Source organism: Manis pentadactyla, chromosome 10 (genome assembly GCF_030020395.1).
Source record: "Manis pentadactyla isolate mManPen7 chromosome 10, mManPen7.hap1, whole genome shotgun sequence".
Taxonomy (NCBI): Eukaryota; Metazoa; Chordata; class Mammalia; order Pholidota; family Manidae; genus Manis; species Manis pentadactyla.
In genome coordinates, this window is record NC_080028.1 from 76,966,858 (window position 1) to 76,989,723 (window position 22,866).

Below are 22,866 nucleotides of genomic sequence, written 5' to 3' on the forward strand. Positions count from 1 at the left end.
TCCTGGCTTGTTAGTGTTGACCAAAGGCCCTGGACTACACATGCTATTCTCAGTCCATGACTATTCTACCCAGAGTGACTAGTGGTAGGGAAACACTTTCCATTTTGAGGGGTTTTGTTTCTGATCTGGCCTGTAGAAGCCACTGCTGGGGTCAACATCTGAAGGGGTTCTCTACCATACGATGAGTACCCACAAGCTGTGCATGTTCTAAATTATAAAATTAAAAGTTCAGAAAGTGAACACAATGTTGAGGAATGACCTGGATAAGATTAACTGCAGCTCCCTTAGCCACTTACAAGCTGGTTAACACTGGGTACATCACTTTGTCTCTCAACTTCGCGTAAAAGAAGTTGAAGAGGCCCCCAATTATGGACCAAAGGCTGGTTACATCATAATCACCTGGAGCCATTACTGAAGATCCATGTTCCCACACTTTGCGACAGTTCTGCATCAAACTCCCAGATGAGAATGTATGTATGTTTTCCTAGCAAATAGCCCAGAGGATTCTAATAGGCACCTGGGTTTGGGAACCACTGCAGTAGGTGATCTTTTCTGATGCTAAGAGGTCCCTGACCCTGCTGCTGTAGTACAGCTTTGGGTAGGTCTGGACCTGGCAGGGATTAATGGACTGCCACACCTCTCTCATGGAGTGTGTTTGGAGGACCCCAGGGAATCAGGAGGAAGAGAAGGTTACTGCCATTCACACATGTCGCAGGCGCTCTGCTATCTTTATTCAGTTCTACCAGGAAGGCAGCAGGCACAAGGGCTCTACTGGTCTAAACCATCGTTTTCTGCTGACCCAGAGGCTCTAAAATTAGAAAAGAGGTCCAGATCCAGCTTGCAAGCTTTTGTGGGGTGGAAAAAAGCAGAGTGCCTAGGGAGAGGTTGTTCTCAACAACAAAATGGTAATTTCTTCCCTGGGGTAAGGAAGGTTTTTCTCTATCCCTGCCTCAAGCTGCAGTGGTGCAGTCTGTTACCCGGGAGACCAGCTAACACTTCCCAGCAGTGCAAGCTCCACTGTTAAGTTGCTTGGAGGAGTTTGGAGGAACTAGAAGTGGAAACCAGGAAAAGCACAATCCTGGGATGACCAGAGATCCTTCTCCCAAAGATGGACAAGTAAATGCAGAAATGCAGGTAAGGGTGTCCCAAGGGTTGACTAGGTGGTAAGAGAAGGTTGGAGAGGCCCAGACACTAAGCTCTGGACTGGATGAGAAAGATTTAGGGAGCCTGGGGTCTTAAGTTTCTATTCCCTACATGCCAGGCATTGTGCCAGGTGCTGGGGGTTCAACAGTAGACAAGGAAGTAAAGGGGCTGTTCTGAAGAAAGACCATGACAACTTGGTGTAAGACAGCCAGGGGGCAGTAAGAGGAGGACATGATTTCCTCCATGGGGGTTGGGAGTAGCAAATGGGTTTCAGGGAAGAGTTACTAGGTTTTCTTGTCAAATAGAAAGGGCAAGGGGCATTTCTAGAAGTAGGTCCAGCCTGTGCAAAGAAGGGTGTGAAATAGCAAGGTGTGTGTAAGTAGGGGTTGTGGGGCAACATAGAAGGCTGGGAGACAAGAATGAGAGGTAGGAACAGATCCTGAAGGAATGATAACCTTGTGAAGGTTCGACTTGATTAGCTGTGGCCTTGAAGAGCCATGGCAGGGTTACAAACGGAGCCATATGAAAAACTCTGCATATCAGAAAACCATCCTGGCAGCAGATGTAAAATGGACTGGATGGGGGCAAGACTAGAGCTTATTTGGCACTTAAAAATGCAAACCCTGGGAATGACTTTATCCTGGACAGTTAGAGAATCCTAGATCCAGTGGTTAACAAACCAGGAAATGCTGAAGGTTTTCTTTTATCCACTCATCAGGGCTTCTACTTCTCTCCTTTGACCAAGATGCTGTCTCCCAAGGACTGGTTTGCATGACTCTTCCCCATCTGTGACCACTCTCCAGGGTAATGCGGCTCACGTTTGTCTAAACCCTTAATCTGCTCTGAGTACATTCATTCAACAAATGTTTTTTGAGCAGCTGCTATGTTCTAGGCAGTGATCAAACAAAAGGATTCTAGTAGTGAACATAACTAAGTCCCTACCCTTGCAGATCTTACTGCTAGTGGGTAGATGGGTCGGGGAGAAAGAAGGAGAGACAGCCAGTAAGTAAATAAGTAAACATATGGAATATCAGATGACAAAATGTGCTAAGGGAGAAAACAAATCAGGGTGGAGGGGTTACTGTTTGAAATGGAGTAATCAAAGAAGACCTCTCTAATGAGGTTTCATTTGAGCAAATGCCTGAGGGTTAGAGTTGTGTCCTGTGCCCTTCAGCTAAGCCTCCCCAGTACCAGCTTCCCCTGGCACCTGCCAGACACTCTAAATGTTCACGGAATGAACAATTGCTTAAGTGTCATATGCCAAAGTGCTTAAAGATGCAGCACATTTTTTAATGGTATTCTACATTTTTATAGTATGTTCTATTTTGCAAAGCTTTTTTACATTCTCAGCTTCATTTGATCCACTTGGCAATGAAGTTGAAGTAGGGAGGGCATTTACTGTTACCCCCGTTCCATTTTGCAGAAAAGGAACCCAAAAGTCCACTGCTCTTTCTAGCCTACCACTCTGCTTTGTTACTTTTAGGCTGTCCAAATCATCCTCCATCACCCCACTAAGGTCATCCCAGAATCCAGTCCTGCAGGCCTCTGAATTCATTAAGTTCATTAAACACTCTCTGAAAAAGGGAACTGAAATATGGTGGGGTGTCCAACATTCTAGAGGCATTTGTATTTCAACAGTCTCTGCCACTTGAGTCTCCCAGCAAAGCATACTGAAGTAAAGCCAGTTGTCTTTTAAGACATTGCCACATTAACCTGGTGCTTCCCAGATAACAGCATCCTCTGAGTAAAAGATTAAAGACCCAAAAGAGAAAAGCAAGTTGTCAACCATTAGTCTATTTAATGGTTTCATAAGAACACACTCTAATGTTCATGCTACAACTCCATTTAGAGTTTCTTGCTGTGTGTCAGCCAGTATTTTTTGGTTGCAAGTAAGAGAAAGCTATATGAGCTAGCTGATGCAAAAAAAAATAGGGAATTATAAGGAATAGGGACATCTCATGGAACCCAAGAGCAGAAAAGGTAGTCAGTTCTCACAAGTACCTGGGATCAGTAATTAGAAATTCAAGAACCAAAGCATTTTCTCAAACTCCTTCTCCCCCTTCACCTCCCCACCTATCAAGATATTGTCAGCATTCCTTCTTTCATGTAACTTACAGTCTAATGGGAAAGAGACCCCAGTTTTAAAAAATCACACTAATGAATGTATGATTCTAAATTAAGTATGCTGCCGAAAGGAACACAGTCCTATGAAAGTTTACATAACACAAAGGAACCTGAAGTAGAGCAGGATGGTGGGAAGACTCCCGTGGAAGTGACATTTGAATTGAAATGTCAAGAATGAATGGGAGGAGAGGGGATGTTCCAGAGTAAAGATAGTACATGAAATGGCCCCATGGTTAAAGGAACTGTGTAGCATTCCTCCAAGGGAAAGGGGTTGGGGCACACAAAGAGCAGTGGGAAAGCAGGAGAGGTAGGTGGGCAACAGCCAGACCTGCAGAAGGATCTCAGTCTGCATCCTAGAAAGTGTTAAGTTTGAACAGGGTTAAGCAGGAGGGAGAAGGGGGACCTGACATTGTGTTTGTGTTTTCAATAGATCACTGTGACTTCAGAGAGAAGTGTAGGGGGCCAGTCAGGGTCTGCTGCATTTGCCTATGGCACAGAAGATGATAGCTTGGACATGAGGAATGTCAGTGGAGACAGACAAGTGGAGAGATTTGAGATAGGTTAAATGAACAATGTCAGGTGATAGAAAGGATATGTGGAATGAGGTGTCCAGAATAATTCCTAGGTTTCTGACTCAGAAGTGGATGGATAGTGGCTCTTTTCTCTAAGCTAGAGAACAATGAGAATAGGATAGGTTTGTAAGGCATATACATTCAACCTTGAACATGTTGAGTTTGAGCTACTCCAGATGGAAATATCTAATGTTAGTGAATATACAGAGGTCTAGAGTCAGAGTGAGAGGTCTAGGCTTTTGACATACGATTGGGTCTCATTGATATATACGTGGTCATTGAGGCCGTGGACAAGGATAAGTTTGCCTAAGAAAAGAGGAGAAATTAAAGAGTATGCATGATTTAGCCTCAAGGAACTGACTTAAAATGCTCACACAGAGGAGGTTTAGCCTGCAAAGGAGACCGAAAGGGGCAACAGAGAGGGAGGAGGAATCCAGGAGAGAATAGCCCAGGGAAAGCAAGGCAGGGAATGAGCATTCATTCCACTTTCCTCTGAAGACAGTCTTTTCCACCAAATGCTCATGGTGGCCCCACAGCTCTTAACTTCCAAATTCCAGAGAGAGGATCTGATTGATCCACCTTGTACCTGTCTACCACTGATGGAATGAGCTGTGAGGAGTGGGCTACAGGGACTCAGCCCTTCGAGTGCAGATGCAGTTCTCAAAGAGCTCAGCCTCATCTCACTATTTTTCCTCTCCCCTCCCCCTTCTTGAGATCATTACCATCACTTGCCATCCTCTCTGCCTAGTGCAGCCTTCACACACTTTTAACACGGCCACCTTCTTGCTATCCTTCAAGAAGGTCTTAAGTTGAAGTCACCTTCAAGGACCACCTTAGCCATGCAAAGTAGATCCCTTTCCTGATTATTTTCTATCATACCATCATGTTTACTACTTTCTTAGCATTTTCTACAATCTATAATTACTATATTTAATTTTTAACATCAGTCTCCCCCTCTAGAATGGAAGCTCTGCAAGGACAGGTGTCTAGCTCAGGGGTTCTTATCTGGGAATGATTGTTTCAACAAGGAGACATTAGGACAGGTCTAGAGACATTTTTGGTTGTCACAAGTCGGGGCAGGGCTGCTGCTGGCATCAAGTGGGCAGAGGCCAGGAGGCTGCTGAACATCCTGCAGTTCCCAGGACAGGACGGCCTCACAGCACAGACTTACCCTGTCCAAAATGGCAAAGTGCCGAAGGTGAGAAACCTTTGTTATCTTTTCACTGTTGTATCTTTAGCATCTAGCACAAAGCCTGATACCCAGCATGTATTCAGTAAATATTTACTGAATGATAGGTTGAAGAAGTTGAGCAAATATAGATGCATTTACACTTCTCTTTCCTGATATTCTTCTCCACCACAGGAAAATAAGCATTGGGTGTTTTCATAATGGCTATGCATACTAGTCATGTCTTCCATGGCCGAGATAATAAATTTCTGGAAGATCATTGGTAAGCAGCTTCTCTAATTTTTCATCTCTGATTTTTAATATGTCCCTCCCTCTGCTGACTTTGGGCCTCATTTTTTCTTCTTTTTCCAATCTCAATAATTGTGACTGTATACTATTCATTTGGGATTGTTCTTCCTTCTTTAAGTAGGCCTGGATTGCTATATACTTTCCTCTTAGAACTGCCTTCGCTGCATCCCACAGAAGTTGGGGCTTTGTGCTGTTGTTGTTATTTGTCTCCATATATTGCTTGATCTCTATTTTAATTTTGTCATTGATCCATTGATTATTTAGGAGCATGTTGTTAAGCCTCCATGTGTTTGTGAGCCTTTTTGTTTTCTTTGTACAATTAATTTCTAGTTTTATACCTTTGTGGTCTGAAAAGTTGGTTGGTGGAATTTCAATCTTTTTGAATTTACTGAGGCTCTTTTTATGGCCTACTATGTGGTCTATTCTGGAAAATGTTCCATGTGCACTTGAGAAGAATGTGTATCCTGCTGCTTTTGGGTGTAGAGTTCTGTAGATGTCTATTAGGTCCATCTATTCTATGTGTTGTTCAGTGCCTCTGTGTCCTTACTTATTTTCTGTCTGGTGGATCTGTCCTTTGAAGTGAGTGGTGTGTTGAAGTCTCCTGGAATGAATGCATTGCATTCTATTTCCTCCTTTAATTCTGTTAGTATTTCTTTCACATATATGGGTGCTCCTGTATTGGGTGCATATGTATTTATAATGGTTATATCCTCTTGTTGGACTTAGCCCTTTATCATTATGTAATGTTCTTCTTTATCTCTTGTTACTTTCTTTGCTTTGAAGTCTATTTTGTCTGATACAAGTACTGCAACACCTGCTTTTTTCTCCCTGTTGTTTGCATGAAATAGCTTTTTCCATCCCTTGACTTTTAGTCTGTGTGTGTCTTTGGGTCTGAGGTGAGTTTCTTGTAAGCAGCATATAGACGGGTCTTGCTTTTTTATCCATTCTATTACTCTGTGTCTTTTGATTGGTGCATTCAGTCCATTTACATTTAGGGTGATTATTGAAAGATATGTACTTATTGCCATTGCAGGCTTTAGATTTGTGGTTACCAAAGGTTCAAGGGTAGCTCCTTCACTATCTAATCTTCTAACTTAACTTGCTTATTAAGCTATTATAAACACTGTCTGATGATTCTTTATTTCTCTCCCTTCTTATTCCTCCTCCTCCATTCTTTATATGTTGGGTGTTTTAATCTGCACTCTTTTGTATTTCCTTTAACTTCTTTTGTGCATAGTTGATTTTATTTTTTTGCCTTTAGTTAGTATTTGGTTGGTCTGCTTTCTTTGGTGTGATTTTATTTTCTATGGTGACATCTATTTAGCCTTAGGAGTGCTTCCATCTAGAGCAGTCCCTTTAAAATATACTGTAGAGGTGGTTTGTGGGAGGCAAATTCCCTCACCTTTTGCTTGTCTGGGAATTGTTTAATCCCTCCTTCATATTTAAATGATAATCGTGTTGGATACAGTATTCTTGGGTAAAGGCCCTTCTGTTTTACTACATTAAATATATCATGCCATTCTCTTCTGGCCTGTAAGGTTTCTGTTGAGAAGTGTGATGATAGCCTGATGGGTTTTCCTTTGTAGGTGACCTTTTTTCTCTCTCTGGCTGCCTTTAATACTCTGTCCTTATCTTTGATCTTTGCCATTTTAATTATTATATGTCTTGCTGTTGTCCTCCTTGGGTCCCCTGTGTTGGGAGCTCTGTGGGCTTCCATGGTCCGAAAGACTATTTCCTCCCCCAGTTTGGAGAAGTTTTCAGCAATTATTTCTTCAAAGACACTTTCTATTCCATTTTCTCTCTTTTCTTCTGGTACCCCTATAATGCGAATATTGTTGTGTTTGGATTGGTCACACAGTTCTCTTAATATTCTTTCATTCCTGGAGATCCTTTTATCTGTCTCTGCCTCAGCTTCTCTGTATTCCTGTTCTCTGATTTCTATTCCACTAACGGCCTCTTGCACCTCATCCACTCTGCTCTTAAGTCCTTCCAGAGATTGTTTTATTTCCGTATTCTCCCTCCCAACTTTATCTTTTAGCTCTTGCATATTTCTCTGCAGGTCCATCAGCATGGTTATGACCTGTATTTTTATTTCTTTTTCAGGAAGATTGGTTAAATCTATCTCCCCCAGTCCTCTCTCAGGGGTTGTCTGGGTGATTCTGTACTGGAACAAATTCTTCTGCCTTTTCATGGTGATAGAGATAGTTGTAGGCAGGTGGCATGTGTGTCAGCTGAGAGAACAAAGTCCCTTCCTGCTTGCTGGTCACCTTGCCCTTCTCTGCTGCCTGTGCTGATTACCCACACACCGGGAGCAGACTCCAGGTTAATTTTCTGAGCTGAAGCTGGCGGGGCAGCCCAGAGCTCTGCGGGGAGAGGCAGGCATGCCGGGTGTGCTCTCCTGTGAGAATGGCGCCCCTTCGCACCTCTGCCTGAGTAGGGCAGCCGTGCGCCAGCGGTGGCCCCAGGTCTGGCCTGGGTGGCTGTGCACTGGGAGGAGGCTCTGGGCAGCTACTGTGGGCACGGCCACTCCCAGGCTGCTCTGCCGGGGCCACATGGGAGGGAGAATGAACAGCAGGCTGCTTATCGCCATGAGGGGCTTCAGAGCTGCATTGCCACCCAGGGGGTTAGGGCACCTGAAGTTCCCCAGGATTCCCAGCTGCTGGCCTGAGTATGCCAGGATGGTTCTGTCCAGCTGTGGCACCCCTGTCCCTTTGAGACTTTCAAAAAGCACTCACTTTTCTTTTGTCCCAGGGGAGCCAGCTTCGGGGACCTGCTCACAGGTTTTACCTTTCCGTTTCCCTAATATCCAGCACACCACGCACTGTGTGTCTGTGCTCCCGGTGTGGATGACTAGGGCTGGGTGTTTAGCAGTCCTGGGCTTCCACTCCCTCCCCAGTCCGACTCCTCTCCTCCCGCCAGTGGGCTGGAATGGGGGGAGCACTTGGGTCCCGGCAGGCTGCAGCTTATATCTTACCCCCTCTGTGAGATGCTGAGTTCTTGCAGGTGTAGATGTAGCCTGGATGTTGTATGGTATCCTCTGGTCTCTCTGTTAGGCATAGATTTATTTGTTGTACTTTCAAAAATATATATGGTTTTGGGAGATTTCCCCTGCTCTACTTATGCCGCCATCTTCCCCCTGGTTCCACAGCTTCTCTAATTTTTCAAATGAAAACAACAATATTTTGCTCATGGGAGTTAAGGGGGAAACACACCCATCTTAAAGTACAACTGGGTAAATGATCATCATATCATCTTATGCTTGAAGGCTTCAGTTTTCTAACTAACAAAACAGTAGAATATAATGTCTTATGAAGCTAGAGTCCACATTTTATCAGGACTCTGCAGGAGCCCTTCCCCGTTACTGCAAAGAAATAATAGAAAGGTTTCTGGAGGCCCTGGCAGTGTGGAGTCAATGTCCAGGGCTGGGGCATTGATCAAATCACTTTATGTTTTGTAGCATGAGGAGAAACAATGACAGACATGCAAAGAAGCAATTGAACCAGAAGGATATCAGTGGACTTGGCCCAAATCCAGACAATGGACTTCTGGTTACACATGTTAACCAGACCCAGGACTTACTGGTAAAAACCATAGTGCTTTCACTAACTCACCGTGCCTACTAAATCAGAGTCAGAGGATACAGAATGTGTTAAATTCTGGGTATTTATTTCTTCACAAAGGATCTCAGGACTAAAGAAAAATTAGTGAAGCATTCATCTCTAATCTCCCACCTTCAGAAATGACTGAAGAATATACTGTTTATAGAAATTTTATAGCCTTCTTAGCCATATCATTAAATATTTAGGAACATATGAAGATTTTGTCCATGTTATCAAAGCTTGAAGACTAAGAAATTGAATTCTAAAATTCCCCTTCATGAGATTTGTTTTTCTTTTAGGATTCCCTAACATCTAGCTTAAAAAAAAAAAAGTTTCAGGAAATGCTATCAGAGCAAGAGAATTATTGCAGGAGAATTAACCTCTAGAATAACCAGAATTGTGGTTGACTGACCCCCAAGGTATGAGCTGTTTTCCCATTAAGGGTGAGGGGAGTGTCTAGAAATCAGGGTCCATCCTAACACAGAAGCTATTGTCATAAGGGGTTGTCAGGTGCAAGCCTGGCCTATAACAACCTACATAATCTACACTAAGTTTTAAAGATGATATCTTTACAATGATTATCAAAAACAACACAGTTTTTATGCTGGTAATTAAACAATCAGGAAAGTAGTCATGTTTTAATTTTCTCAAGTATTGGCATTTATGGGAAAGCAAGTTTAATTAAAAAGAAGTGAGGAAATGTCAGTCGTCTTGCGATTCTGAAGGATTCTTTCAATGACTTCGGATGTTGATGATATGAGTCTAATTTCCTATCAAATTCATGACTTCCCAGGTATAAAGGACCACACCTACACTTATCAGCCACAGCTGGGGCCTCCTTTTCTTCATAAATGAATAGCAGTGGGAAAGAGGGAGAGGTTTGCCCCAACACAAAGATCTTAACTATTCTCAATGTAAAGCACATACTTCAGAATATATTGAGTATGCCCTGTAGTCAAAATCTATAATGTGCTTAATAGTGACCTTCAAATATTAATAATATGAAATCCATGTCCTAAAAAGTGATGGATCATCTCAAATGCAAGTAAAGTCAAAGTAAGTAGAATTATAAGTCTTCCAAGCTCAGTGTCATCAGCCAAAGACATGGTTGAGTCCTGAAAGATGAAAAGAGTGGCATCTAGTGTTCATATGAGGTAGTTCAGTGTTTCCCCTAGTGGGAACCAGACTGCGATTTTAGGTGGTTTCCAGGGCAGGTTCTTTTACTTTGCACAGAATCACCTGGGGAGAACGTTATCTTTGCAGTCAGTTCTCTTGCAATCCTTCATGAAGGTGGTCACAGTTTGGTGCTAATTTAAAGGGAATATAGTGTGGTTGTGAGCATGACTTGAGCAAAACTGCTTGGGTTTGAATTCTGGCTGCACCATTGAGTAGTCATGTGACTTTTTAAATTTAATTACTTAAATCTCTAGGCCTCTGTCTCCTTTTCAGTAAAACGGAGTTAATGGTGGAAACCACTTTGTAGAATTAAATGAGTTCATATGTGGAAAGTACTTGACACATAGAGATGCTACTTAAGTGTTCACTAATTATCCATGTTTTTCACACATCTTCAATACTTGCTAATTTCCCTTTGAAACAGAGGGTGAGCAGGCCTCAGGCACAGAACTTACAGTGCACAATACTATCTACCTGGACTATAATAATAGCAGCATTTTATTTTCACTGTCTTTGTTTCAGTTTGACCACACTTTCTATGTATGACCAAACGTAAGGGGAAAATAAGGATCATTGTCAAGAAGTGTTTGTACTATTCTGTGCCAGGGCTTCACAAGGCCCATGTTACAGGTGAAGAAAGAGACATGTGACTTATGTAGCGTCACAAAGCTCGTGAATGGAGAGCCCAGTGTATGGCATTCCGTTCTTCTCTCCTACTCCTCTCTATGCTTTCTTCTTTCTGTAGTCTCTGTCCTGTCTAATGGAGCTCAGCCAGCATCAGCAGAGAGTTTTCAACTCCTCGTCCACCGCTTCGCCCAGTGCAGTGAGAGCCCTGGCCAATAACACCCAAGCAGAACCCACTGAGGGGTCAAGCAGATGCCAGAAACAGGCGAAGCCTACATTGAATCTAGACTGGGGACCCGGTGGGGTATCACACAAACAGCAGCAATTGTCCTGGAAGCTCTTGCAGAATCCTGGTCTGACCCAGGCCTTGCACACTTTTCCAGACTCTTCTCGTGTCACACCACCCTGTATTCACTACACTCCAACCACAGTGACCACCTGTCTTTTCTTTAAGCGCTCTGACCCCTCCCAACTCCAGTTTCTGCCTGGAATGTGTTTTCCCACTGTGCATAGGGCTCAGCTCAAATGGGCCTCCTCTGCCTCCTGCCCAGTGGAGTGATCTCCCATCCCCACTGTAGTCATTTTCTAGCACATTTCCCTGCTCCATTTTCTTAATAGAATGTTCCTTTCTGAAATCATGTACATCAATTTCTTCTTCAGTCCATCTACCCCACTAGAAGGTAAGCCCCAAGAAGGCAAGAACATCTCTCTCTCGTTTGCACAGGAACAACACCTCATTCATAGTAGGGCTCAGAAACTCCTATTGCAAAAAGGAAGAAGTGCTGGCCTCCAGGAGAGGCAAGCAAGGCAAAGTGGGCTCAAACCCTATGTCAGCTCTCTCTACCTTCTGCTCCCAAAAAGCATCGCCACTGCTGAACGCTGCCACGAATGACTTCCGCTCCACCACCAAGGCCTCCACCCACAACCTGAGCTTAGCACTGGGAAGCGGATACAGGAGTCACTAGGTACAAGCAAGGGGGCACAGTCCATCTTGTGGCCAGACTCCTGTGATGGACAGGAAATTCTTTGAAGTATCCATTCCTCCTGTTTCTGGCCTCTGGAATGGATAGGATAAGCCTATTCCCTCCTCCGTCAGTCCCTGCAAATGTTTGTGGAGGACCCCTCAGACTGATAGGGAGGCAGAACTCATACACCCACAAAAACACAGAGAGTACAAATGTGAAAATAAAACACCAAATGGGTAGAGGCAATTTATTCAGAACTTGCTATAGCAAGGGGGTCAGCCACCTTTGTTTGACAGAGACTCAAGGGCAGGTAGGGGAGTAGGAAACCTTTATAGTGGGGAAAAAAGAAAAGGAGGAGGGAAGCTTCAGGGAGGTGCTGAAGGCAGTTGGTGGCCTGAGGAAGCTGGAGGTGGGCCAACTAGAAGCCAGGCGTCTCATGTAATTGGTTTGGGGTTTAATTGACTTCCTCCAGTTGGTCCTGAGCTGAAGACAGGATTGAAAGTAAGGAAAGCTGGTAGTCCTTGCAGAGTCCTGACCCTTCTGGGCCAGTTGCTGTACAGCTGTGGTTTGGCTTCATGCACTGGTTGCTGTAGGTTGTGGGCCAGAGTCCCATGGTCATATACAGTCAGGCCATTGTATGTGTGTATACTCAGTCTCTCACAAGGCAGGATGTGGTGAGTGACCCTTGAACTGTCTAGCCACAGTAGGGGATGAGGTGAGGGATGAGGATGGTATTTCCAGGGCAACAGGCCCAGAGCACAGGCCTCAGCAGTCATCTGTTTCCTCAGCAAGGCAAGTTCTTAAACAAACTGCTTTCAGGTGGGACCAGTCAGAGCTGGCAACCCGTGGGTGTCCATGTGGAGGGAACTGTGGGCGTCCTCAGCCTTGCACTCTCTTTCTGCAGTTTACTGTTTGACTCTGTTTTGCCAATGGGTTTCAGCCCCAGGCAAGTTCACTATGGATTCAATGAGACCAGAGAAATGACAGTAGATCGTTCTTGGGGTGAAAGGGTTTATACCCAACTTTATTTCCACTGTGGCAGGTCAATCACTAGAATCCTGTCCACTCTGAGCAAGTCTACATGCAGCAAGCCAGTCTCTGCCTCTGGTCCTCTCTACCTGCAGCCACTGCTCTCTCTGCTCTCCTGCAGCCTTGCAGCCGTGCCACCGTGTCACCCAGAGCGCTGGGCGGAGCTCTTTACATAGAGTCAATAACAACATATTGCCCACACGTGTGTGTGAGCTAGCCAACCAGGGCCAGGTGAGAATCCCGGCCCTAGGAACCTTCACTTTATCTGCACTCTGGTTTCTATCTCACAGAGGCTGCAAGGAGATGAGACCCAGCCTTCAGCTTGGGAGGACTGGGAAGATTGGCTTTCAACGCACAGTTTGAAGTTTGAGAGACTCACCTTGGCTGACCTGATAAGCCAGGGCACAGCCCTCCTGTAAGTCTGAAGCCATTTCCCTCACCCCAAGCCTGCGTGATGCACCCAGTCCCAAGGCCTGTAGACCCCTTCACAGACTTTGCTTCTTCAGGGAAGAGGGCAGCAATGTCATGAGGAAAATGCACTTTTCCACCCAGATCGTCCACCAATTTGAATCAAGGCTTTCTGAGTAAGTATGTTTCTCAGTGTCCTTTCAACACCTGCAGAGCACAAGCTTTACTGCGTTTCAGCAGTCTGAAAGTAACTTTGTTCAAACAACAATCTCTGTGGGACCTTGTGGGTCTCTTCCTACTTCTAGCCCCCATTTCCTCTTTTCTCAGATAAAGAGGTTGGACCATCTCAGTTTTTTCTCAGCCTTTTAAAACCTGTGGTCCCTTTGGATGAACACATAAAACCTCACAGCTTCACTTGCTGTGAACCGTTAAGAGTGACCACTTTCAGTGACAAAGTGGTTGGGATCAGACATTTGCAAATGTATGTCAAAAGTATGCTGGCTGCCATTCCCAAGCCAGATTTTGATAGTGCATATATATTCCATCCCCACTACAGCAACACATGACCCATGGCTGCTGTTTGCCTGAGGCTTCCTAAATGGTTATAACCAACATTTATTAATGTGTCAGGAATTCTAAGGGTTGCATGCATTTTCTTATTTAATCCTTACAAGAACTCAAAATACAGTGTTACCCACAAGCCAGTTAACCAAAAGTTCATGGCTAACTGACCAATTTGCCAGATTTATCAAAACGTGTTAACTGTAACTTTTATAGCAATTTTTATGGGGTTGGAAGGTTTAAACAGGAAGAATTCTGCAATATTTTGATTGATTGGTTTTAATTATGAAGCCAGCATTTTAAGGAATGTTCAAGTCTATTCAATTAATTGGCCATTTGGCAAATGAGTTTTCAGGGAATTGACTTTCAGTGCATTGACTTGGCAAATTGACCTGGATAGAGTCCTATTACTATCTTCATGTTAGAGATGATGACACTGGACTCACAGAGGTTACCACACCTGTCCAAGGTCACACAGCTAGTCAATAGCAGAGCTGGATGTCAAGGACAAGCATGTCTCATTTTGAAACTCACACTCTTAATTCTTTCCATGGCTTAAAACTCTACCCACCACCCACTGCCCCACGATTTCATATTCAAAGGCCTTCCTTTCCCTTCTCTAAGCTCCCAAATCCAACCTGCTCCCAATGAAGGTAATTCAGTTAAATTCAAGGGATGAGTCCTTATCTTGAATATCTGTTACATGCTTGTGTCCAACCAGCCATTGGAATGGTTTGCAATAAGGGAACTTCAAAAAAGATGTTTCCCTGACTACCTTTTGGAAACTAAGTTTTTTTGTTAATTGGTACAACTACACTGAGAACCTGCTGCTGAACTGCCTCAATTGTGCATTTATGACATCTCCAGGACACTAGGAAAACTCTCTTGAGAAGAGCAAGAGTGTTCCTCTACCTCCCTCATGAGAACACTTCATCCACAGACCTCACCCCTTGTTCCACCAAACGTTAGTCTACACTGCACGCTGCATCACCAAAAGGTGGCATCCACACACCTGATCTCTTTCACGATCCTCTGTGTTCTGTACTCCTGAAAAAACCAATACCTTCTGTTTTCTCATTGCTAGATTTTGCCTTATATTGTCCTAAGGTCTTAGAAACGTTATCAAAAAAATTCCACCTGCACCTTCCTTCCATGTGTGCATGGCTATAGCTCAGTGATGAAGCTGACCTTGGGTGACAAGTCTTTCTGGTGTTTTGACAGAGCTATTGAACTCTACCAACAGAGACTCCAGTGGCTCACAGAAGACAGCAAGAAGGTAAGAGAAAAGGATTTCATTCTTTGCCTGTTCCACTCATTCCATCTGTATTTGTTAGAATCATTTCAGCTGCAAATGGTAGACCTCCACCTTCAACTGGCTTCAACTAAAAATGGAATTTCTTGGCCTACCCAAATGAAAAACCCAGACACAGCTGTATCCAGGGGCTCAAATGGTATCATCTCTTTGTCTCAGGGCTCTCCTTTCTTCTGGGCTAATTTTATTCTTGGGAATGCTTTCCCCAGTCTTGGGAAGGTGGTCACAAGAAGCTCTAAGCTTACAGGTCACCAGATGAAGTGACATATAGAAAGGGACCTCCCCTACCTTTCCCAGTATACCCTCCCAAGTCCTGGGATTGACTCTCATTGGACCAGTTTAGACCAGTCACCACAGGGATAAGATATACCAACTGACTAGGCCTGGAACTAGAGAACAGGGGAAGTGGGGAGATGGGGTAACCCCCACCAAACCTCATGGATTGAGAAAGAGAGGCATATGGTTGCACTTGGAAAGCCAGAGGGCTGTTCCCAGAAAAGGAAACAGATCCTGGGCAGGTAAGAATGGCAGGTGTCCCCTCGACCATTTACCCTCAGACGCATAGTGAGATTTATAAGACTGAGGCTGATCATCTGGACATAGCTTTCCTTGAAAGTCTTAGTAAATATTTTCCTCAGACTTAAAGGGTAGAAGAGTGATTGTGAGAAAATTCACCTTTGCTTTGCTTTCTTATTTGTTTTAGCCTATTTTCTCCCAACTGATACTTTTCTGGCTCACCATTTATTTCACCTAAGGCAATCCTCAACTCTTGTTTTAATCCCTGGGACAGACAGATGCTGAAATTCATGCTCCCCTCTCCCAACTCCCATCTCTACACAGGACCAGGAGGTAATAGAATGGTGCTCAGGCCACCCTTCTGGCCAATTCTACGGTAGAGCCTACATCTCAGATCCAAAACCACCCTCGCTGGCTTAGACTGGTCAGCAGTTGCTTGTCGCAGTGGTGGCATGCCCCCTCTGGCTGCACACAGTAACCCAAGCAGAAGGAACCCAGAGGGATGAAATCCTCACATCCTCCAAAAGCATCCACCTAGGGACTGTTGTTCTCATCTACCCACCCCCATCACACCTGTCCTGGCACTTTTGACAAAGGGGACAGCAACAGCTAGGCCCTTCTCCCCCAGACCCTTTCTGATGGAGCTGCAGAGGAGCCATGAAACAAGCTCAGACTGGACTCCAGGGAGGCAAACACATGAGTCCTCTGGGTGCTGAGCAGCCTAGGGTGATAGATAGCCATCACTGCATCCAATTCCCAGCCCTGCTGTTGCAAGTCCATGAACAAGTGGTCTCTCTCCTCTGGGTGTCTGTTTCCATATCTGCAGAGGATAAAAGCAGGGCTTATAAACTAGTGAGACGAGTGTAAATCTGGCTCACAGCCATGTTTTTATTGGCCACTTAAATTCAAATAATATTTTTGATATAGTTTCAAATAATTCAAAATCTTTTTTGAATTAGTTGCCAAGATTTAAAATCCTGATATTTCATATTTATGTCTATTTCTGTTGTTCTCTTGAAAAATGGGACTATCTGGCATCACTAGGCTCCAGTTCCTTCTTATGTATTTATCCAGTTATTTCCACTGGTTAAATGTCTAGAATTTCAGTGGCTAGGTTTAAGGGAATGCATATTTTCAATTATAAAAGCTGTAAAGACAGTTTTCTTAAATTTTAAAAGGATTAGAAATTTGGTCCCCAAATTTTAACTCCTGGCCCCTGAGGACTGGCAATGTCCTAGGAAGCCTCATATTTTGGGTCATGAATATAACAAATGTTGACTGGATGACTACTATGTATCAGACACTGTTCCAGGATCGGGGCATAAAGATGACCAATACAAAGCCCCACCTTCATGGGGCTTGTAGTCCAGCCTCGTCCACTAGACAGACAATGAATTACATACATATACAAGGTCAGTTGTATGAATTAAAAATCATATACAAGGTCAGTTAGTTATCACACTATAAGGAAAAATAGAGTAGGGGAATGGAGAGTGGGATATCAAAAGGGGGTCTATTTAAGCAGAATGGGCAAAGAGACATTTGAACAGATGCCTGAAGGAAGTTGGGGAGGAAGCCACGTAGGGATCTAGGGAAGGATATTCCAGACAGAGGAGACAGAAAATGCAAAGGTCCTGAGGCAGGAACAAGTCTGGTGTGTTACAGAAGCAGCAAGCAGACCAGTATAGCAAGCACAGAGTGAGCCGTGTGGAAAGCAGAGAAGGTGATGTTAGAGGCAGATCAGGGAGGCCTTGCAGAGTTCAGATTTTATTCCAAAGGTGAGGGTTTTAATCAGGGGAGTGACATGGTCTGACTTGTTTCAAAAAGATCACTCTGTCTGCTTCATAAATTGACTAGGTAAGAATGACGGTGGGTTAGACTCATGCTTGGGTGGATGGGATGAGAAATGGTGGATTCAGGGCATGGTTTGAAGATAGAACCAGAAGGTCTTGCTGGTGGATTGGATAGGTTTGGGCTGGAATACCTGGGTAAATGTTAAATGCCATTTACTGAGGTGGGGAAGACTGAGTGAAGAACAGGTTTGAAGAGGAAAATCAGAGGGTCTTGTTTTGGACATATGAAGTCAGAGAGACTTACTAGATGTCCAGACAGATGTGGAACAGGTCGTTGAATGCACGTCTGGAGCTGCAGGACAGCTCTGCCTGCAGATGGACCTTGGATTATTATCAGCATGCAGATATATTAAGCCCTGAGACTCAGTGCCTAGCAGTGAGACCAAGTGCCTGGCAGCAGTTCTCAACCAGAGCCATTTAAACCCCAGGGACATTTGGCATTGTCTGGACACATTTTCAGTTGTTATGACTAGGAAGAGAGGTTGCCAGGGAAGCTGCTAAACATCTTACTGTGCACTGGCACTCGCCACAATAGAGAACCATCGGCTCAAAATGTCAATAGTACGGACTGAGAGTGACGAACCCTGGCGTAGATACAGAAGACAAAGGAAGAGGGAACCCCAGCCCAGTGGTTGTCAAACCATAACATACAGCCAAATCCCCTAGGGGTGGTGGTGGTGGAGGAATCTAGTGAAAATGCAGACTCTGATTAGGCAAATCTGGGATGGAGCCTGAGATTCTGCATCTAACAAGCTCCCAGGCACTGACACTGTTTGGTCCATGGCCAACATCTTCAGGAACAAGTTCCCAGGGCAGTCCAGTAGTTACGTTGTCAGACAGCTACATCTGGGGAGGTCTCTCCCTGCACACCAGGGGAAACTTCAACCTGGACAGGAGAGGGTTCTTGACTCTTATCGAGAAAGAATTCTCGAGCAGGTCAGAGGAGTGTAGGTAGGGAAGGAATTCATTAAAGTGAGAGTAACAGGGAATGGTAGCTGCCTTGCAGGCAGCAGAGAACAAGGAAGCTGAAGTAGGACAGAGAGAGTGAAGACTTGTGCTCTAGGAAATAGAATGAAATGGCAAAGTAGCAGAGATGCTTACCACTGGAAGAGCACAGAGACAAAATGCAGTAAGTTGAGCAGTGAGAATTTTTTAAGGCAAAAAGTACATGCTTGAAGAAAGAGGAGTGCAGGCAACCTCAGAGAGGAGTACCCTTAAGGGCTTAGGATTCTGTCTTTTAAGGCTTTCAAGAATGGGGCAAGGGTAGGGTGGGGGTTGTTGGGCATAGGCTTGACTTGTGGTCTCATTATGTCTCTCTCTGGTGAGAGATATTATTACTATCTACAGTCAGTTCTTCTAAATAATTCTGTAAGAAAAACTTAACACAAGGAATTTATTGATCCAGTTCCTCTCCAAGATAGTGGTTTCCCTCAAGCACTGGGAACATATTAAGACTGCTTGCCTTGCCTTAAGATAGGGTGGGTTATTGTCTGATTGCCAAAGAATATGTTAGGAATCTTACCTCCTAACTCCCTGCTTTCGGAATGGAATCTTGGCCTTGAGATGGAGTCCCTCCTGTTCTTACTATGCCATTTATATCTCAGCATTTTTGGGAAAATTAATCATGATGTTTGTCCCCTGTTTCTGCCCTGTCTCAGTTAGACTTCAAGAGGAGGAGGGTGGTGAGGACTGGCCAGTGAAAGCAAGGAAAAGCAGGCAAACATGGTGTTCTGAAAGACAGCATATTTATTAAGTGCATCAACTTGTCAAATTCTTGACACAGCCAAACAGTGTAATATCTACTCAGAGTTCAAGAAAGTTGAGAACTTAGATTTGACCATTGGATTTGCCAAGAGCAAGGTCACTAATCGATCACCTTGACAAGTGTGGTGTCAGAGGAGTGGGGAGGTGAGAGCCTAATTTGAGTGGGTCATGGAGAATTGGGAGGTAAGGAAGCATTGCTCATGTGGAAAGTTGAGAAATGAAGTGGTAGCAGAAGGGAGAGGTGGGGATCTGACAGGTTTCTCTCCTTTTTAAGATGGGCAGTAGTAAAGCCTATTTGTACAGTGATGGAAATCACAAAAACAGGGCAGAATTGGTGATCCAGGAGAAGTGACAATTATAGTAGCAAAGGCCCTATTTGGTAAGAGAAGAGCCAGTAATATAGCCAAAGGACTGGCCTTAGAGCTTCCTTGGATAGTTGGGGTTAGACACATTGTGATGGGAAATGGGTGGGCACAGGGGCAAGTCAGGTGGTAGATTCTGGGTGGAAAGATTAAAACTGGTTTGTTTCCATTTTCTTAGTGTAGTTGGACTCAAAGTCAGTTGCTGAGAGAATGTAGAAAGGGAATGTTAGAAGTGGGCAAGATGTAAAATACTCATCTCAGAGCAGAAAAGTGAACTGAACAGGGTAATTAGGTGTCCAGTAGTCAGATTTAAGGCAGAAAGCATCAAATGGAACCTACTGCCTCTGGAGAACTACCAGTTCCTTATCAATAAAAGTCCCAACGCACAATGCCACTGTAACAGGACGAGCAGCCATGTGCAGAGCCACACAGTATTGGCACATAGGATGCAGCACCTGTTGGAAATATAATTAGAAATTCACAGAAATACCGTGGCAGCCGGTGAGCTCGACACATCTGCCTTCAGTTCATAATAGGCAGAAAATAGATAAGGATACAGAGAAATGAAATAAAACAAGCTGATATAATTAGAGATCAACCTTTTTATCTTATAAAGGATGATTTTCTACAGTCTTCAAAAATTTTAAATGAATGTGCCTTACTTTATAAGAAAGGGCAGTAAATATTAAGAAAAAAACTTGTAAAGAATAGGCTACCACGAGATAGGAGCAGATGATGCTAAAGTCAGGATATCAGGTTTGGCTTTTTTCTCTATAAAATGGGCCTTCCTTCTGTCACTTCTTGTGGAGGTCAGGGCAGAGTGGAGGATGATGGTGGGGAACAGGGGGCAGTGGTGGTGCTCCAACTCCTGGGAGCTGCTCTGTGAAAGGCTTAAGAGAAGTACAGAGCTATACTGATTATTTTCAAATGCCCTCTTTGGTTTTAGGCATTTGGCCTCATCAGGGGGACCAGAGTTGGTATCCTTATTGATGTGTCAGCGGTCAGCAGTGGCCCTCAGAAAGAGGAGTTCCAAAATGACCTCATGGTAAGCCTCTGGCACAGAGAAGTACCTGGAGCCACCCTCCCCTTTGTGAATTTGCTAACCAGCTTTGTTTATAGCAAATGCAAAATGGAGTGTTTTACAAAGAACAGTTCACACTTAATTAGCACCTACAGTTTAAGAAATAGGTTGTGTTCTGCAAAACCCAAACATGGAGTCATTTTCCATTGTGGTGTGAGCTTCTAGTATTCTCACCACAGCAGTCCCTACTACCTAGACTTTGCCACAAGAGCCTCAGTTCCCTGGGAAGAGGACACAAAGGTGGTAATCAGTTGCACTGACTCCAGCATAGCATAGCACAGTCTTCCTGGACTTTTCTGGACGGGATGGCTATTCTGGTTTCTTTGGCATATCCATAAAAGAGAAGCTAAGAACTCTAGAGGCAAACGACTGAGGTCAAATCCCAGCCACTTCTACCATTTCTGGGCTCTGTGACCCTGTTACCTAATTTGTGCCCTAGTTTCCTCATCTGTACAATGGGGATGATAACAGTGGCCACCTCACAGGATTACCATAGGAAGAAAGGAGTTCATGCAAGTTAAGTGCTTGGTACAAAGTGTGGCATGAAAAAACCCTGTATTATCTGTGAAATAATGGGAAGGGGCTATATTCTTATGGGAATCCCTGGAACTTTGGATGGGAACCATAGCAGCATAGTCTTTCTAGGGCTTACAACGAGCCAGTCATCCAGACTTGTCCCTTGTTCCCGGTCTCAGCAGGTATCAGGGAACAGTACCACCCCTTCATGACAAGTGCTCAGGGCTGAGTTTCTGAAGATCCCCCAGGTGGGTTGGTCTAATATTAGCCAGGACAGGCTCATGTTGGTGAAACACAGGTGAAGTTTCTAGCTAGCCAGAAAGAGGGAGGAGTTATCTCACTGTTGGATATTTACCAGCCACAGCTTGACAGCATCAGATAGGCTGGCACTGTGCCCACTGCTTTATAAGCAACTCACGTGCTTTGCAAAGAAAGCACTGCCCTCAACCCCTGTCTCCCTCCCTGGGTGCTACAGTTAAAGGTCCAACCACAGCACATGCTGAGACCGCTAGCCAAGATGCTCATCCTACCCACACCCCATGACCCAGGCATGCAGCAGCCCTAAGAGAGCACCATCTGCCTGCAGTGGCAGTGAGGACAGCCTCCCAGGGTGGTCTGCCAGTCCACAGGCTGAAGGCCCATGTCCTGTCCCCACCATGCACACAGGCTGGGATGGGCAGTCAGGGTGCTCATCCCATACCCCCGTGAGACCCTCTGGGCAGAAAGCATTAAGTCAGCTCGGGGCCACTAAGCTGAGCCTCAAGTGACCCCCTTTCAGCCCAGCTCACACTCCAGCCCAGAGGGGCCAACCACAGTACAGCAGGTAGAGCCAGGCTCCATGTGGCCCTTGGCTCTGGGAGCCAGTGAGGTCCCTTTGTCTGCAGAGCCTCATTGATGAGCAGCTGAGCCACAAGGAGAAGCTGTATGTCCTATCCTTCGGCACCACCACCAGCGCCCTCTGGCCAGACCCTGTGAAAGTCAGTGCGTCCACGTGAGTGACTCCCCAGCCCCAGCCAGGATGTTTACTTGTTCATTTACCTCCTAAGTGTTGGTGTCTTTCTTGAATGACTAAAGTGCAAACCGAAGACCCCAGCAGGTGAATACAAAGAGACAATTCACAAAAGCAGAAACACGGGCAGCTGATGACTTAGCAAAGTGGTCACCCTCATGAGCAACCCCCAGAATGAAAAGTCAAAGCAACCACAAGACACCGTGTTTATCCAGCAAACTAGCAAAGATAATTTTATTATTATGAAAACAAAACATGCTCATTCTCAAAAATTCAAACAGTACAAAAGGTTAAATAATAGTAAGTGAATCTTGCTCTCCCGGTAGCAGTTTATTCTATTTCCTCAGTCTGTCTGTCATATACATGCATCTGTGTGTTTATTCTCTTTCATTTAAATATAAACAGGAGCACATTACACTGTTCTGCTCCTTGGCTTTGCATCTAATCTTGAACATGATTCTTTCTCAGCACACACAGATCTACTTCATTTTTAAATGGCTGTACAGTATCCCACTGCATAAATGTACTATAGTTTAGTCCTTTATTTGGGAAAGCTTGGCGTTTTGGGAGGATGCAGGGAGAGAGGGAAGATATGTAAGAATTTCTACTTAATTGCGCCAGTAGCTAGAAATTTTTCCATGAAGGAAATATCTTTGATCCCCCACCATGTGTTAGGTACCATGCGAGGTACTTCACATGTACTATCTTATATAATATTTATAGCTAACACTGGAATAGGATTATGATCCCCATTTTGCCGGTAAAGACACTGGGA

The 22,866-nt window shown here is 44.5% G+C and overlaps 1 protein-coding gene across 5 annotated transcripts in view; it reads left to right on the forward strand.

Moving 5' to 3' along the window:
- Window positions 1–980: 980 nt before the first annotated feature.
- VWA3A (von Willebrand factor A domain containing 3A) overlaps window positions 981–22,866 on the forward strand; it is a 53,950-nt gene continuing 32,064 nt past the window's right edge. For 4 of the 5 annotated variants that reach the window (XR_005031109.2, XR_005031110.2, XM_057487014.1 and 1 more), the window contains exons 1-8: window positions 981–1,134; window positions 5,203–5,290; window positions 8,774–8,897; window positions 13,000–13,124; window positions 13,216–13,293; window positions 14,900–14,954; window positions 20,432–20,530; window positions 21,967–22,073. Coding sequence is in view for 3 of the 5 variants with exons in the window: in XM_057487014.1 (XP_057342997.1) it covers window positions 5,229–5,290; window positions 8,774–8,897; window positions 13,000–13,124; window positions 13,216–13,293; window positions 14,900–14,954; window positions 20,432–20,530; window positions 21,967–22,073 (650 nt within the window). In the remaining 2 variants the exon portion in view is untranslated. Of the gene's footprint in view, window positions 1,135–5,202; window positions 5,291–8,773; window positions 8,898–12,999; window positions 13,125–13,215; window positions 13,294–14,899; window positions 14,955–20,431; window positions 20,531–21,966; window positions 22,074–22,866 lie in introns of those variants that run through there. The other variant, XM_057487015.1, reaches the window with a different exon arrangement.